The sequence below is a fragment of the Rhincodon typus genome, chromosome 10 (assembly GCF_021869965.1).
Source record: "Rhincodon typus isolate 14 chromosome 10, sRhiTyp1.1, whole genome shotgun sequence".
Classification (NCBI taxonomy): Eukaryota; Metazoa; Chordata; class Chondrichthyes; order Orectolobiformes; family Rhincodontidae; genus Rhincodon; species Rhincodon typus.
In genome coordinates, this window is record NC_063341.1 from 23,308,409 (window position 1) to 23,326,190 (window position 17,782).

Sequence of the window (17,782 nt, forward strand, 5' to 3'; positions counted from 1 at the left end):
TTGTTCAACAAACGAAGATAAACCAAACGAGCACTGTGAAAGTCCCAGTTTCCAGGTGATGTTCCATGTGTTTGAATTCATCACTGGCCCTCTCTCACGCCAGCAGTTTATCACTGCTGCCATTCATAGATAGCTCTTCTCACAAAGTTAATAACTGATGTAACGTACAACTTGAAATCACTTACTGCCTCAATGCTAGATGTTTTCTAAGCAACCCATTCAGAGACAGCAATACACACCTCTAGAGTGGGTGGCACTTGAATCAATGCCTCCTGGCTCGGAGGTAAGGACACTACCATTGCACCCACAAGAGCTCCTGGCTCATTGCTAAAGTTGAATTTGTAATTAGGAACAGTTGGCTGTTTCAAGCAGCAATCATCTTCAGAAACAGGCACAATTACAATTACCACTTCCTATATTTTTTTAATTTCCATGGGTTCAGAAATGCTGAGTTACTCAGTTAAAACTAAACTGGGAAAGAGTAAGAGAGAGATCTGGTGAAGTTTCCAAGGAGTCATATAAGGACCATAAAATTTACTATTCATCCCATTAGTGTTCTGGACATTAGGTATTCAGACATGAACCCATGTTGGCCAATATCAGATTATGGAGTATGTAATTCAAGCAAATAAACAAGAGCAACCACTTGAAATCTGAACCAGATATTTATTCTTCACAGTTGCCCTCGAGTGTTTCTCCAATCTTTAAATAGACAGGCTGGAAACACATTAATAAAATAAGATCCGTGTGAATTGTTGGACCATTTTATTTTGTTGAGAGCAAGCATGCATACAGAGTAAGTGTTCTTTAAAAAACCTTATTTCCTCCACTAAGCGGATTGGATTCTATGGCATGTTTTCAGCAATGGAGGCACATGAGATATAACGTGAGTAGCTAGCCCACATCCTTCTCATCTACTTTAAAATTGTCAGGATCCCGCCTTGTAAAGGAAAAACAAATGGCAATTGAGATTTTTAACATTTGGGTCAATGAGCTTGTTACGCTGCCCACACCATTATAGAGTTGGGAGTGAATGGGCTGTTTACCTAACCAAACTGGCTAAAAGGCAGGAAGGAAGATGGGTTACATCCTTCAGGAGATGCCCTGTGTGCATGTTATACTGACTCCTGTTTATTGCTGCCAAACCTTGGCATTCACCTGGGTCCAGACACCATGGCTGGGATGTAACTGTAGTCCTAGCAGTGCTCACTATGGACTTCTGGCACTGTGGAGACTGCAGGAGCTACTACCAGATTTTCTGGCACTATCTACGGTGGAAATGGGCCAGATGTTCTAATCTCAATTACCTAACGGCCCACAGTGTGTAATTTCAGCAGGTTATTGTATGACATGTCTCAGCTGACATTTCTTCTGTCGGGACAAGCAGTGTGTTCCCTGTACAAATCAACCCGGTGTTTACTTTTCTTCTCAAAAGTAAATAATGAAGACCATGCCTTGTTCATGTTTGTGGGTTGCTTTTCATCTTTTCAGGATTTCAATACACACCCTTTTTCTAGCTAACTTATAGCTGTCTAAGTTGACCATCTGCATCCAGCTTCCAGGTTCTATCCCTGGCCTCTGAGTTTAAAACCTGACTCGTTCCATTTGCCTCTATCCTTTATCTCATCATCTCTCCAGCAAGCAGGAGAGATTTTACCCTGTCTTCTTCCTCATCCAGTTTGGCTGAGGATGCTAAATGTCTTGATAATGATTCCCTGGATGTCCCAGGAGGACCAAAAGAAGTGTATCTCCTGCTGTCCCATCTATTAATTCTACTCTCTTGCTTTTGATTGCAACAAGTGACATACCTTTTACTGCAGTGTTGCATAACATCGACATCAGCATTTGTTCTTGTCGACTGAGTTTTGCCATGCTCTGCTCCCTCTGTATCCTTGGACATCTCTGCTTTGTTGCTCATGGGTTGGGTTTCATTTCCTGTATTGACACAATCCTTTTCCGTGTCACTGTCTGCACTTTCTGATGAATTGGAATCTTCACTCGATGTGCTCTCATAGCTAAAATGCAATACTTGTTAAAAGGTCTGGTGGAAATATCCATCACTTAAACATAAAACAAAAATTGTACACATCACAGAGCTCATATGACTGTGACATTTCATTTGATGCTCACCCGCCATTTACACCAATAAACTGAAGGTTTTTTTTGGCTGGGAGAACTCTCGATTTGACATTTCCATCTTTCTTTTTCATAATAGATTTAAGATTTGAAGATTGGAACAGTGCTAAAGAAAGAGAGAGAAATGCATCTGGTTACATTTTATGATCATATTGAGAATTTGTTTTAGTCTCAAAGAGGAACATTTGACCTGCAACACTGATATATTTCCTGTTGGAGATTAGTTTTGAAATCCATTGTTTCAGAATATGACTGCAATGGTTCCACATGGTACACGTTTTCAATCTCTCCACAGCCAGCAATTGCAAACCAGTTCAGGGAGTAAACAAGTTGGTCAAAAGATTTTCAATCGAGCAGCATGAGTTCACATATTTCTTAATTTCACACAAAATTGTAGCAAGCGACGTGCACAGTTCTGTGTTCTACTCTCCGCTACCATTCTTCATTCCTCCTCCATTCTCCTCTAGCCCTCATCTTACTTTTTTAGACCCAACCAAACTTGTGATGTGGTGAAGCAGAGACTCTGGCAATGGTTAACTAATTAGAAAATAGGAGAGAGGAAAGACAAATAGGGGATTTGAGAAGTGGGCAGCACGGCTTTTTATGAAGAGGTCTGGTGAAGCTCAATGGTCTGCTTCCATTCTGTAATATCAAGTAATTCTATGTATTCGAGTAGAGATTTGAATCCTATTTGCAGTGGTGGAAGATTACTGTGGTAACTGATGTGTGATACTGTACCACAGACGTAAACAGCTTATAACCCTTCCATTTTCCAAAGTTATTTTGACATCTTAGTAAATGATAAGAACATTGGTTTTAACTAAGTAAAACAAATGCATGATGAAAATAATTTTTGCCAGAACATAAATTACCCATTTTTCATCCCAGGCCTTGCAAAGATTCCATTGTGGTTAATATTTCCCAAACAGCTGCATAGTTTCACCTGAGATAACACAGTGTGGAGCTGGAGAAACACAGCAGGCCAGGCAGCATCAGAGGAGCAGGAAAGTTGACGTTTCGGGTCGGGACCCTTCTTCAGAAATGGGGGTGGGGGGAAGGGTGTTCAGAAATAGAGAGAGGTGGGGTGGGGCTGGGAAAGGTAGGTGGGATGGTGGGTGAGTGCAGGTAGGCAGTGGTGGGGATTGGTCAATGAGGTGGGAGGAGCAAATAGGTGGGAGAGAAGATGGACAGGTTGTGTCAAGTCAACGAGGTGGGGATGAGGCTGGAGGTGGGGAGATTTTGAAACGAGTAAAGTCCACATTGAGACCATTGGGCTGTAGGCTCCCAAGGCGGAATATGAGGTGCTGCTCCTTCAGTTTCCAGGTGGCGTCGTTGTGACACTGGAGGAGGCCCAGGATGGACATGTCACCCAGGGAGTGGGAGGGGGAATTTAAATGGTTCGTGACTGGAAGGTGTGGTCATTTGTTGTGAACAGAGCGCAGGTGCTCTACAAAGTGGTCTCTGAGCCTCTGCTTGGTCTCACCAATGTAGAGGAGGCCAGAGGTTTGTTTGGTGCCTTGGATGGAGGTGAGCGGGAAGGTGTAAGGGCAGGTGTAGCACTTCCTGTGGTTGCAGGGAAAGCTGTCAGGGCTGGTGGGGTTAGTGGGGAGTGTGGAGCAGACAAGGGATTCGTGGAGAGAGTGGTCCCTAAGAAAGGCTAATAGTGGTGGGGAGGGAAATATACCTTTGGTTGTGGGGTCGGATTGTAGGTGGCGGAAGTGGCAGAGAATGATACGTTGGATACAGAGGTTGGTGGGGTCTGCAGTTCTTACTATCTCTGCATAGTTTCACCTTGCTGTTTGCGGGTACAGTTGCAAGGACAAGTGATGAGGGGGGATCTAATTGAAACTTACAGAATACTGAACGGCCTGGACAGAGTGGATGTTGGGAAGATATTTCCATTGGTGTGAGAAACTAGGATCTGAGGACACAGCCTTAGAGTAAAGGGAAGGAATCTTTAGAACAGAGATAAGGAGAAACATCTTCAGCCAAAGAGTGGTGAATCTATAGAATTCATTGCCTCAGAAGGCTGTGGAGGCCAGGTCATTGAGTATATTTACGACAGAGATAGATAGGTTCTTGATTGTCAAGGGGATCAAGGGTTACAGGCAGAAAGCAGGAGAATGGATTAAGAAACGTATCAGTCATGATTGAATGGCAGAGCAGACCAGATGGGCTGAATGGCCTAATTTCTGTTCCTATGTCTTATGGTCTTATGATAACTTGCAAACAACATAGTATCTTCAGCGGTGACTCCTTTTGGCAGGTAGCCCATACTTTTAGTCAATTCTAAGCCAGATCTTTGCCCAATTAACCATTTATCATACTCCAGGCTGTTACATTTATACAACAGAAACAATAATTAACAAAACACTGTTCAATTGAAGGGCAATGTTATGATGCTGAACATCCACAGGCATCACTAAGTACCTGAGAATGTTGGGGAGCAACAATGTGAGAGTAAGAAATATTTTCTGTAAACTGAATCTACACTTCAATTAGAGCTCAAACTCGACAAAATTGCAGAACATGTGTTGAATAGAAGGTAAATTATTTGAAAATGTGTGTATTTTAGGCTGAATCTTACAGAGCTCTGAATGATATGGGATATGGCGTGAAATCTGACAGAATTGTGCAAGAAATCCAGTGAAGCCATTCTCAATGGCAGGAGGAACTTGTCACATTTTGTAATTAAGTTTTGGATGTTGGGACAAGATTCTCGCAATGGAGCAGTGAGTTGCCTAATGAAGGGGATTACTGCTTGTTAACGACCTTATTAACTGCATATCACATCTCATTTATATGCAGCTTTCTATTTTACCATCTGGCACTATCAAACTAGAAATCACACGACACCAGGCTATAGTCCAAAAGGTTTATTTGAAATCACAAGCTTTTGGAGCACTGCTCCTTCGTCAGGTCACCTCATGGCACATCTCCAATGCACTTCAGTATTCTTCTGCATTTCAATGATATACCTTGGGCTGTCCTGGCAATGATCATTGCAATGGTGCAGCAAGGGCACTGTGCCCTCAGCTCCACACAGCTGATGGATCGGACCAGGCTGCAACTCCAGGCTACTCTCTTGCTTAATCACTTTCATCCTAACTGGATGCTCTCAGCATTCCTACCTTGCCTTGTCTTTAAGTTAGTTATTAGAATGACAATACTGCTGCATTGCTGTGACATTTATAGCCAGGAAACACATCATGGTTGTCAGCCGTCCTCAGTTTCCCAATTGTTTCTCAGTCTAGGGAGACCACCATCAATCAGAGGGTTGGCACAGGAGGTCAAGGGCAGCCTCCAATACCAGTCTGGGACTCGGACACAGTCAGTCAACCTTTCAGGGTGGTCAGAGTCTGGACCCTCTCCTGATATGGGTGAGGGACCGAATGTCAGGCAGCCCACCATCTATTTTGACTTTTCCTGCTTTTTACTGTGGCCTATTTTCCTCCCATAATGAGAGGGAGGAGAGTCTAAGGGAGACAAATGTGGGTGGTACACCTATTGCTATTGGTGCAGGTGGGGAGCTGTAGGTACCGCAGAGGTCATGCAGGGTGGTGCGGTGGTTGAGAGTGAGTGAGGAAAGATGTTGCAGATCATAATGACAGTGATAGACCATGTGCCTTGGTGGGAATTGTGTGCAATAGCAGGGATAGAGTGAGTGTTAGGTATCAGAGAGAGTGCCACTTATGTTGGTGGAGTGGAGAAATGGATACCCACCACATTTAAACTTCACCACCAACATTATACCTAAAGAATGCCACCCTAGTCCCCTACACTCCCCCTATGGATGCAAATGAGTGGTCCCTTCTATAAATTCCCTCTGATGCTGTTCTATCTACCCACCGTGCACCTGGAGATGCCCTCCCCACCCCATCACCATCCTTGTCCTCACCTCTACATATGTCTTGGCTCTGCCCCCTCCCTCCAGAGAGTAAAGTTCCAACCAGTTCAGCTTTTGCTCAGAGCACGGTACCTCTATACAAGGGATCATCCTAGTGAAACTTCTCTCAACTGCCTCCAATGAAATGCTATCTTTCCTTAAATAAGGGAATCAAAATTGCTCACAGTACTCCAGATGTGGTCTCACCAGCACCTTGTGCAGTTGTAGTCAGAAGAGGCTGGAAGGGCTTAATTTCTTACATCTTAATGCATTATACTACTTTTGACAATTGGGAAACTATTAGCATGCGTAACAACAATTACATATAAAAGTCAAATTAACTTTGCAGAGCGTATTCCTGTGATGAAATTCTGGATCAAAAACACATCTCCTTTATAATAAAGTAGCTGCCAGTCTCATTTGAAAGTGTCAAAACATTTTAAATTTACCTTTCAGAATGTTCCTGAATCTTCAATAGGCTTCCCCCAGTGGTCACAAACTTTCCAAGGAGGTTTACTTTTTTTAAGGATTAAGAAAGCCACACTAGCAGATAAAAATAATGTGCAGGAAGAAATGTATTTTTCCTGTGGTCCTTACAATTGTGACCCCGACCTCAGATTATACTTGATTGACTTTTTTTGGTTAAACGTATCTTTCTTTTGTATGTTTTACTGACTGACGAGTCACAGATGTTTATTGAAAGGTACAAATCATACAAAACTGACAAATCTGTAATGTAACTGCAAAGATAAACCAGGGGGCAGCACGGTGGCTCAGTGATTAGCACTGCTGTCTCACAGGGACCCGGTTCGATTCCAGTCTCGGGTAACTGTGCGGAGTTTGCACATTCTCCCTGCATCTGCTTGGGTTTCCTCCCACTGTCTAAAGATGTGCAGGTTAGGTGGATTGGCCATGCTAAATTACCCCATAGTGTCCATGGCTGTGTAGGTTATGTTGATTAACTGTGGCAAATGTGGGGCTACAGGGAGGATGGGGTCGGGGTCTGGGTCTGGATCTGGGTGGGGATGCTCTTCAGATTATTCAATGGGCCAAATGGCCTCTTTTCACACTGTAGGGATTCTAGGGTAAATGCAGCTAACAGTTAGTTTAATTCAGGTCGTGCATATCCCAACCAAATAACATGTGAACCCTTTAATGTTTGAATATTCCCCGCTATTAGTTAACTGCAATTCCAGATAAAAATTCTTTTCATTTTATTTGACTGACAGTAATTTATTCACTCATAAAATTTTGAATGCACATTTGCAACATTTTTGGCAGCTTTTTTTCTGCCAACTTTCCTTTTTGCTCAGATGTTAGGGATGGGCAATTACTCTCAGCTTTCCCTGAGCTGTGAGAGCCAAAACAAAACCCAACTGTGATTGGTAAGCAGTGATTTTTGTTAAATAAAATGTCTGTGAGTGGCAAGCATAATGAGGATCAGGTTCAACTCTAATGCTTCTCCTGGTCAAATAACCTAGTAGTGTTCAGCAGCTGGGCAAATGTGCCAAAAATAGGCAGTTGACATATGGGACTACTGCAGCAAATATCCCATGAACCTAGATCACCTTAAAGAAAGAAAAACAGTGAATAGGAATAGTAAAGAATCATTTTCTTAAACAGTTGCTTCTGTGGAATATCTAAATAATAAGTGTAACATTAAATATAAGTGGACTCACTCATTTCACATTCCTTTTGCTGAGAGCTCCCTCCTGATTGGTTAAGTGCAGCATTTGATGAGGACAATGGTTGAAAAGAGTTCATTAGTTGACTGCTGAGAGATCCAATACTGGAACAAAGTTTCTTAAAGTTCACTGCCAACTCAGGATAATTCTGCTCCAAAAAAGATTGCTGTTTGCACAAAAGTTCCTCAATCTTTTTAATACACTGCTCTGTTTCAGGGTTTGTTGAAATTAACTCAGATTCAGGTTGCAGGAATGGATCCAAAGTCACTTCCTGGGATTCTGAATGTTGACAATTTAATTCTTTCTCATATTCACTGCGTTGGCTGTCTGCAATAGTTGAACATTCTTTTTCATTCTCTATCATACCATAACTGCTATTAGTAGACCCTGTTTGATTGCTGCTTAGATTGTCGGAGTCGCTCTTTATCTTGTCACCTCTAACTTCAGTCTGTTTTACTTCTTCATTCCCTCTGTGAGACACACTAATTATATCATGGATGCAATGCAATGATGGTGCATGCTCAGTCTCGACAGCTTTGCTGTACACCCTGACTGTAGCATCCGTTGCTTTGTCACTTGTTTCAACTGTTGCCATAATTTTTGCATGACTGACATTGATACAATCTGTGTTGACTCCAAAACTTCGTGTCTCTTTTAATGTTGTGATTGTTACATTTACAGTACAATCTCCACAGCCTACTGACCTAGTGAATGGGTGGAGGTCAATTCTGTTTATGTATTTTCCCTTTGCTTCACTCGGCTTTGGTTCAGTAGCCTCAACATCGCTTCGTTGACTAAGGGTCACATCGATTTCAGATTTGTCTTGTTCACCCGTCTTTTCCAAATGCATAGACTGGTCTCCTTGTGGTGTCTCTGGGTAAAGGCTAACCCTAATGTCATCAAGCATAGCACCTTGGGGGTCAGGCTTTTCTTCTTGGGTTCTGGCTTCAAACTGTTTCCCCAGTATGGAGGCAGTGGTTCTTAGTTCTTTAATGGCAAGTTTCTTTGGGTGTGCCCCTAGTGCCAAATGCAACTCCTCTTCAGTAACCTGAGTACCCACATCTCTCATTCTGTGCTCAACACCTCCTACAGCAGAAAAGTTCTGAAATAATTCATTGTGAGGAATAGGGTCAAAGTTCTTATTTTCACTTACTGCAAAATTTGAAGAAAATTTATTTCGGTAATTCAGGTCAGAAATTCTTTCGTGCTCCAAATTGTCATTTGGCATAAATAATTCAGATGTTGGACTTTTGATTAAACATAACACTTGCCCTTTGGAGCCTATTGTTGTTGTTGCTGAATGACCTTGACTTTTTTTATTGACACGCTCCGTTTTGTTGATATTGCTGTTCTCTTTTACCTGTAACTCATAACTCATATTCTGCACATTGCTCTGTTGATTTTTTATTTGAATATTAAGCTGTTTGTTCTTTTCCTGCAATATAAGTATCTGTTTTTTAAGTTCGGAAATGTTTTTTACTTGCTCTTCCACCTTTTTTGATTTATCTTGGGAAACCTTAACTTGCTGCTGTATCTGAGAGAGCTGTGTTGGTGTCAGCTTTGACCGTGATTTTGCTTCAGTAGTGGTGGAGTTCTCCCGGACAACTACATCACCCGATGTACTGAGGACATCACTATCCAAACACTTTAATTTCTGCTGGAATGAGGAAAGGTTTCGATGTTGTTCTTCCAAACTCAGTTCTTTGAAATCAATGGGCATGCTGGCTGCCCGAAGGAAAGGAGGTCTCACCCAATGTAGAAATTTCTCATTCCTTGTCGACCTTCCCCTGGTGTCAGATATTGTTTTTACAGATCTGTAATCATGTTTGTTGCATTCTGATAATACTGGGTCAACACTACATGGGGAACGTATGAATAATTTTTGAATACCGGTCATTTTACATCCATTAGTAGGTTCCCAGGAAGGAGGTGCCAACCACTTCTTCCCTTGTTTTCTGCAGGAAAGGGATTCAGCTGAGGGAAACTGTGTATCAGGCACGCTGAAATTTCTTGGCAATGTATTACATTTTTGTTGTTTGGCTTTCTTGTGTATTTTAACCTTCCTGATGGTATTTCCTTTCTCTATGTCATCCACATACTTCAGAAAGTCTAGGTCCAGGTGGAAACCATAAGGGGTTTCCACAGAATATGGGGATTCATTCTTTCCGTCTGCACTGGTGCACATGTCAGACAACTTGATGTTGCCTTCAAAACATTAAGAAAATTACTATTAAACGACAAGATTTGCAGTTCACAAAGCATCCATGTAAATCCAGCTCAGTAATTGTGTAATCCTAATACAGGATCTGTCATAAGACACTGATAAAGATTTAACTTAATTTGTATCCTCCTTTACATGTTTACATTTGCTGTTTTTAGAAGCCCAATAAAGTGAATTACACATATGAGTTATATTTATTAAAACCTCTACTTAATTAACAAGATTCAAATAACTTCAAAAATACATAATTACCTTTGTTGAGAGCCGATATGAGATGGAAATTGGCATTCAAATTTTTTCAAGTTGTCAATTTTTGCTCAAAGGGTAAGTCTATCATTCAAAGCATGGGAGGGAAAGCAGAACCAATCCCAATCTTGTTTAATTACTTCAGGCTTAGATCATCAGAAAACAATCAGTAACAGAAAGCTGCTGGAGTTACATTTCTTTACCTCATCAATATCAACTATTAACTCAGTGCAGAGAGTGAATATGCCCAGGAATATTAATCATGAAATAAACAAAAGCTAAAAAACACATTGAGACATCTCTATCAATCTGCCCCATCATACAACTGTACTCTACATGTCTAAATGATCTCAGCCTATGCCCTGCTTGGACATACCAGAATCTGAACTTCCATTGTGGTTCTACCAACTCTGCACAATAACGGTATCAGGATGTATTTATACCATTTCTCCAGGGATTTGTCTTCCTTCCACGGAACTTGTTGAAGGAAAAGTGTGTTAATGACAGGCATCAGGTAGTAAATACAGTTGAGAACTAAGTTGAGCACAGAAGGTACAGAAGGGAGTTGAAATAGTAAGAATGAGTAGCAGGGAGGGTTCTTGCAAAAAGACCAACAACTCCTAAAGTCTTCTATAAACACCTCAATAGCAAAGGGTGATAAAAAGAGCAGGGTCAATTAGGGACCAAAAAGACAATTTACACTTAGAGACAAGAGGCATGAATGAATTGCTAAATTATTAAATTTGTTATTGTTAAATTATTGTCTTTGCCTATGAGGCAGATACTGCCACGGTCACATTGATAGTGAGGGTCTAATAACATCTCTGAACAGGTGGATTAGAAAATATTTTAAAATTAATCAGGAGATGTATTGGATAAGCTGTTGGTATTTGAAATCAGATGAGATGTATGCACAGTTACAGAAGGAAGTGAAAGTGAAAATTGCAGGGACACTAGCAATTATCTTTAAGCTTCTCTGGATTTTGTGTCGGTGCCAGATGACTGGAGAATTGCAAACATTACTCCTTTGTTTTAAAATGATAGTGCAGATAGGCCCAGAAATTGAAGCTCAGTCAGTTTAACTGCAGTGGTGGGGAAACTTCTAGAAACAATTATTTGGGATAGAATTAATCGTCACACGGAAAAATTTGGATTGGTTTGGTAGAGTCAGCATGGATTAGTTAAGGGGAATTATGTCTTAATAAGTTGAAGATTTTTTGAAGATGCAACAGAGAGGGTTGATGAAGGTAAGGTTGTTGATTGTGGGTAAAAGGTATTCGATATAGTCACGTACAATGAAAATTATAGGGCACAGAATAAAACGCATAGTAGCAAAGAGGATACAAAATTTGCTGAAAGATGGGAAATAGAGAGTAATGGTTAATGAATGTTTTGGGCTAAAAGAGGTTGGTAGTGTGGTTCCCCAGGGGTCAGTACTGAACCTTTACTTTTCCTGATACTGTATATAATAATGATCTGGACTTTAGTGTGCAGGGGGTAATGTCAAAGTTTGTGGATGACATAAAATTTGGGAGAATTGTAAACTGTGAGGGGAACAGTGTAGAATTTCAAAAGGACATTGATACATTAGTACAGTGAGCGGATCGGAGGCAGACAAAGTTCAATATGGAGAAGAGTTAGGTGATGCACTTTCACACAAAGAAGATGAAGAGACAGTATAAAATAAAAGGTATTATTCTAAAGGAGCAGTGAAACCTCAATGGATATGTTTATAAAACATTAAAGGTAGTGGGACAATTAGAAAGAATTGTTATTAAAGCACACAGTATTCTACTTTTCATAAGTAGGAGTGTAGAGGAAGAGCAGGAAGGTTAGGCTGGACTTCCATAGGACACTGGTTAGACTTCAGCTGGTTTATTCTGTACAGTTCTGGGCACCACACTTTAGGATGGATATGAATGCGTTGAGAAAGTGAAGTAGAGGTTTAATAGAAGAATAAAGGTTTATTAGAAAATAATTCCAGAAATGAGATACTTCAGATATGTGGGAGGATTGAAGAAGTTGGGCCTGTTTTCCTTGAAGGCAGGTTAGAAGTTTTCAACATCACTAGGTATCTGGACAGAGTGGATAGATAGGGAGAAACTACTTCCACTTACAAATGGATTGAGAGCCAGAAGGCACAGTTTCAAAGTGTTTTGCACAAGAAGCAAATACAAGGCGAGAACAAGCTTCTCCACGCAAAGTGTAGTTAGATCTGGAACGCACTGCTTGGGAGGTGGTGGAGGCAGGTTTAATTGGAGCATTCAAGATAGCAATTTAATTACTTTTATTGAAATAAGATGCACAGTTACAGGGAAAAGACTTAAGTTAGAATGCTCAGAGAGCCAGCACAGGGGTGAACTGAATAACCTCCTGCACAATAATCATTCTGTGATTGAGACAATCCCAACACAAACTCTTCCTCCAGTCAATCGGCGATTTCATTTTTGAAGGAGATAACCAAGATAGCATGAACTGTTTCTGCAAAGCGTTGTGCACTCCCTCAGGTCTATTTCTATTCAAAGTTTAGTTAATGTTGATTCTCTGTGATGTGCATGTGGACTCTCAGTCTAAGTCATCTGACAAGTTTACACCCATAGTATCTGTATTCTCAGCAATTTAAACGGAAGATCATAAGCTGTTAAATTGTCTAGCAGTTTCTAAGATCTAAGAGTATCAAGGTCCCATATCTGCCTGTGCTGAGTTAACAAATCGTACTGGACAATAGCTATAATCAGTATCACTGGGTTAGGTTGGGGCAGCTGGCAGGGAAGAGACAAAATTCAGAGGATTTCTATTCCTAAATACTAACTAATAATGGAAACCAGATTAATACCCGGAGAGGGTAGGATCTATATATCTCCGTAAGTTCACATTCGGTTTATGCAGGTACTTAGAGGAGACATTAACGTTCATATTTCCTCCCCTGTCAACTGCATCAGGAGGAGAAGAAAAATAAAGAGATCTGTGCCAAAATAAAAGATCTGTACAACACAACTGGTGCAATTACCCACTCAGAGGGCAATGCCCTTGAAGTTGGTTTCATTAGTAACTAACATTCCTACCTGGACGAAGTGTGGATTGAAGAACCTGTGACATTCTGTCCCCTTTGTTAGTAAACCAAAGCACGATAAGTCAAATTGACTCAGCTACAAACAAAGGTGGAAAAATAACATTAAATTTTTTAAAGTAAATTTTAAATGTTTAGCTTAAACAAACATTGCTCAATATTTTGTGTACCATCAGTAACAGTACACATTGCTGATTCACCACATATGTTGTAATTTGCTACGACTTTGTACTACATGGGGCTAGAGGTACAAAGTCCATTAGTAGCTGTACTGATGAAGCAGTCAGTATACAAAATCAGAAACTTGAGATTTATTGACAAATTACGGCAGTCATTTAAAAACAAACTATGCCAATTTTTTAAAAATTGGCATGAGCAAATTGTCATGGTCGTGCTTCTATTCAGAGTTCCAATTTCAACACAGTTTGAGATAGTGATGCATGATGTAATTGTCTGAGGGTAGCCAAAGCGAGACGATAAGGAGAAACTCAGTGATGGGGAAACTATTGGATGCAATGCTGAGGGCCAAAATTAATCTGCACTCAGAGAGGTACGGATTAATCACAGCGAGCAATGTTTTGTTAATGGTCATGTTTGGCAATTTGATTGGATTTTTTGAAGAGGTGTCCAGGTGTGTAGATGCGTCATGCATTTGATGTAGTCTACGTGGACTTTAGCAAGGCTTCTGATAAGGTCCCACATGGGAGACTGACAGCGAGGGTAAGAGCACATGAGCTCCAAGGAAACTCAACTAATTGGATACAGAATTGACTGAGTGTCAGGAAGCAGAGCGTGATATCAAGGGGTGTTTTTGCAACTGGAAGCCTGCGCCCAGAGGGCTTCCACAGAGATCAGTGTTTAGGGGTCTTGCTGTTGTGGTATCAATAAATGATTTAGACTTGAATGTAGGAGGGTTGATCAGTAAGTTCACGAATGATACGAAAATTGATGGAGTCGTAAATGGTGTGGAGGATGGGTTTCAATTACAGGAGGATATAGACAGGCTGGTCAGATATGCTGATCAGTGGCAAATAGAATGCAATCTGAATAATTGTGAGATGATGTATTTGGGCAGGACAAACAAGGCAAAGGTATACATGATGAAAGGGGGAAACTTGGGAAGTACTGAGGATCAGAGGGATCTTGGTGTGCATGTCTACTTGTTCCCTTAAGTTATGAGGACAGGTGAAGAAGTGGTTAAGAAGGCATGATGGGATATTTGTCTTTATTTGTTGAGATGTAAATTTGAAAAGCAGGGAGGTTATGCTGAAACTGTATAAATGTTGGTTAGGCCACAGCTAGAATATTGTGTATAGTTCAGGAGTCCACATTATAGGAGGGATGTGGTAGCGCTGGACAGGGTGCACAGGAGACTTTCCAGGATGAAAACCAAAAGAACTGCAGATGCTGTAAATCAGGAACAAAAACAGAATTTGCTGGAAAAGCTCAGCAGGTCTGGCAGCATCTGTGAAGAAAAAATCAGAGTTAACATTTTGGATCCAGTGACCCTTCCTCAGAACCAGTTCTGAGGAAAGGGTCACCGGACCCGAAATGTTAACTCTGAGTTTTTTTCTTCACAGATGCTGTCAGACCTGCTGAGACTTTCCAGGATGTTGCTTGGGCTGAAGAGTATTAGATATGAAGGGAGATTGGATAGACTGGGGTTGTTTTCCTCAGAGCAGAGGAGATTGAGAGGGGACATGGTTGAGATGTACAAAATCATCAGGGGCAGAGACAGGATAGATAGGAAGAAATTTTCTACTTGGAACAGGGATGAATAACCATGGGATATAGATTTAAGCTAAGAGGAAGGAGATTTAGAAGGGATATGAGAGGATGGAGAGAATCTGGAACTCACTGCCTATAAAGTTAGTAGAGGGAGAAACCCTCATAGTATTTAAGAAGTATTTAGATGTGCCCTTGTGCTGCCAAGACAATCAATGTTATGAGCCAAGTGCTGGAAAATGGGATGAGAATAGTGGTTGCTTTTGATTAGCACAGACTTGATGGGTTGAAGAGCCTTTTCTGTGCTGTAGACTTCTATGAGCGTGATTCAATGACTAAATAAAATCTTGTTTTGCACAACATCAAGTGAAATCCCTTCCTCCCAATGTGCTCTGCCTGAAGGCATCAGAAATCTAGGTACTATACTTTGAAATTTGCATGTAGAGCATTAACTATTTGAAAATGTAGGGGCAGTATCATATAATTTGTCTTGCTTTGGATTTGTTGAGCATTATTGCTGTGTGGTGACAACTTAAACCATTTCTAATTATTCAAGGAAGTGCTTGAAATACACGGGGACAGTGGGAATATTTGTCCCCAAAAGACCTTAATGTGTCTGGGAAAGATAAATCACATGTATGACCAATGGCAGAAACATTGCCCCTGTACACAGGAGTGACAGAGTCTGGAAGGAGCTGTTCCTCCAATCAGCAATCCTTTCTCTCTGCAGCCCCTCCAATCACAGGTTCCCTATCTCATGTCCTGGCCATTCCCTAAGAGACAGAATCTATGATTAGTGGAACAATCATGGCAGGAGGGAAGGGATCTGTGATTAGTGGAGCAGTTTTGGCTGGTCCTACAGCATGAAGGAAGGTTTAATGGGGAGGTGATGGCCTAGTGGTATTATTGCTAGACTCATAATGTGGGGACCCAGGTAATATTCTGGGGACCTGGGTTCAAATCCTGCTCATGGCAGATGGTGGGATTTGATTTCAATAAAAATCTGGAATTAAAAGTCCAATGGTAACTCTGAAACCATTGTCAATTATTGGAAAAAACAATTTAGTTCGGTAGTACTCTTTAGGGAAGGAAACTGCCATCATTACCTGGTCTGGCTGACATGTGACTCCAGACCCACAGCAATGTGGTTGAATCTCAACTACCCTCTGGGCAATTAAGGGTGGGTAGCAAATGCTGGTGACAGCCTTTTCATCCCCACTGTATGCTTACAATTTTCATCACGATGGGAGAAAACAGTAGCTGTACTTCATGCAGTGAGTCACACGCTCAGCCTCAGTCTGCATGACCCCCAAATCTTCATATTCCCTTCCTGGCCATCATCAGCTTTGATCTTACCCACCTTTCCAACTAATCTAACACATTAACTATTCATCCCCCCCCCACCCCTTATCCCCTGAGCCCAGGTATATGGAGTTATCATATTCAACACAGTAGTGGTGCTCACATGGAATCTAGCCTGGTGCTGACTGTTAATAATCCCCATGCCCCACATTACCTTTTGCTGTACTATGCTCAACTATCTCCTCCACCTTATGTGCTGAGTTGCCCCCTTCACAATTGCAAACTCCTCTCCAGCTCAGCATGATGCCTCCCAGAATTGAATTCTCTAACTTCCCTCCCATGGTAATAGTCCCATAAATCCCTCTTGACTTTTAGCAGACAGACCCCAGGACTGATCATGACCCACCTCCATGACTAACTAAGATGGCCAGCCCTCACTGATGAGTGACCAGGCCCCTGACCTTTCTCCCTGGACTGGTTATGCTGGTCTGAAAGGGATGACTGTTACTCACTTCCTGGACTTTATGGATACAAACCCCAGGCCCTGGATGCCCCAACTGGGCAACCTTCCATGCCCTGGATGGAAATTGGAGGTTGCCCCTGACTAACTGTATCAGGACCCTCTAACCAAAGGTGTGTGCCTTGAATTGACTCTTGGACTTTGAAACATGGCGATCTGGTTAATAAATGTAAGGTATGTTTACCATGTACAGTGCTGCCACATGGTGCAGCTGTGAGATTGATGGATCACGGTGCAGCCCAGCAAGATGTCCTCAACCGCCCCCCGGCCTTGACTGATCACTGCTGACAACCATCACTAACTGTCTGACTTTGTTTCTCTAATAAAGGCAAATCAAGACAGAGGCACTTTGAGCCATTGAGCTCTGGCTGAGGAGACAAAGTACATAAAGGCAAACTGAGGCAGAGAGGTGGTGAGCATCAAAACAGGCACAAAGTGAATATAGTGCTAGTGGTGCAAGTGAGGAGGCCTGAGACACAGGCTCGTTCAATCCTTAAGCTGGGTATATGTCCCTGCTGCAAACTGTTCTGGCAGCAGCATTCCAAATATGCTAGTGTACTCCGAAGTGCAACACTACAATGCATAACCGTTGTATTATTAGATCGGAGATGGGTCAAGAGGGTGCAACAAGACTGGCATGTGTCTGATGCTAATATTTATGGATACAATTGTGTGTGCTCGCACAAGTGTGTGCATGTGTGTGAGTACGCGAGTGTGTGTGCACGTGTGTGTGCGTGCGAGTGTGTGTGTGAGACGCATGTGTGCAGGCGAGTATGTGCGGGCGAGTGTGTGCGCGCAAGTGTGTGTGTGCACGTGTGTGTGTCTGTGTGTGCGAGTGTGTGTCTGTATTTGCGTGTATAGGTGTGCATGTGTGTGTGCGAGTGTGTGTGTATGTGCGAATGTGCATGTGTGTGTGCATGAATATGTGTGTGTGTGTGTGTGTGTGTGTGTGCATGTATATGTGAGTGTGCGTGTGTGCGCATGCATGTGA

General features: G+C 41.8%; 1 protein-coding gene across 1 annotated transcript in view; it reads right to left on the minus strand.

The window, feature by feature from the left end:
- LOC109920764 (KN motif and ankyrin repeat domain-containing protein 4-like) overlaps positions 1–17,782 on the minus strand; it is a 63,094-nt gene that overhangs the window by 10,854 nt on the left and 34,458 nt on the right. The window contains exons 2-5 of the mRNA XM_048601689.1: positions 13,240–13,323; positions 7,702–9,912; positions 2,131–2,242; positions 1,809–2,015 (exon numbers count right to left, since the gene is read on the minus strand). Of these exons, the coding sequence (XP_048457646.1) occupies positions 1,809–2,015; positions 2,131–2,242; positions 7,702–9,912; positions 13,240–13,273 (2,564 nt within the window). The 5' untranslated portion in view covers positions 13,274–13,323. The remainder of the gene's footprint in view (positions 1–1,808; positions 2,016–2,130; positions 2,243–7,701; positions 9,913–13,239; positions 13,324–17,782) is intronic.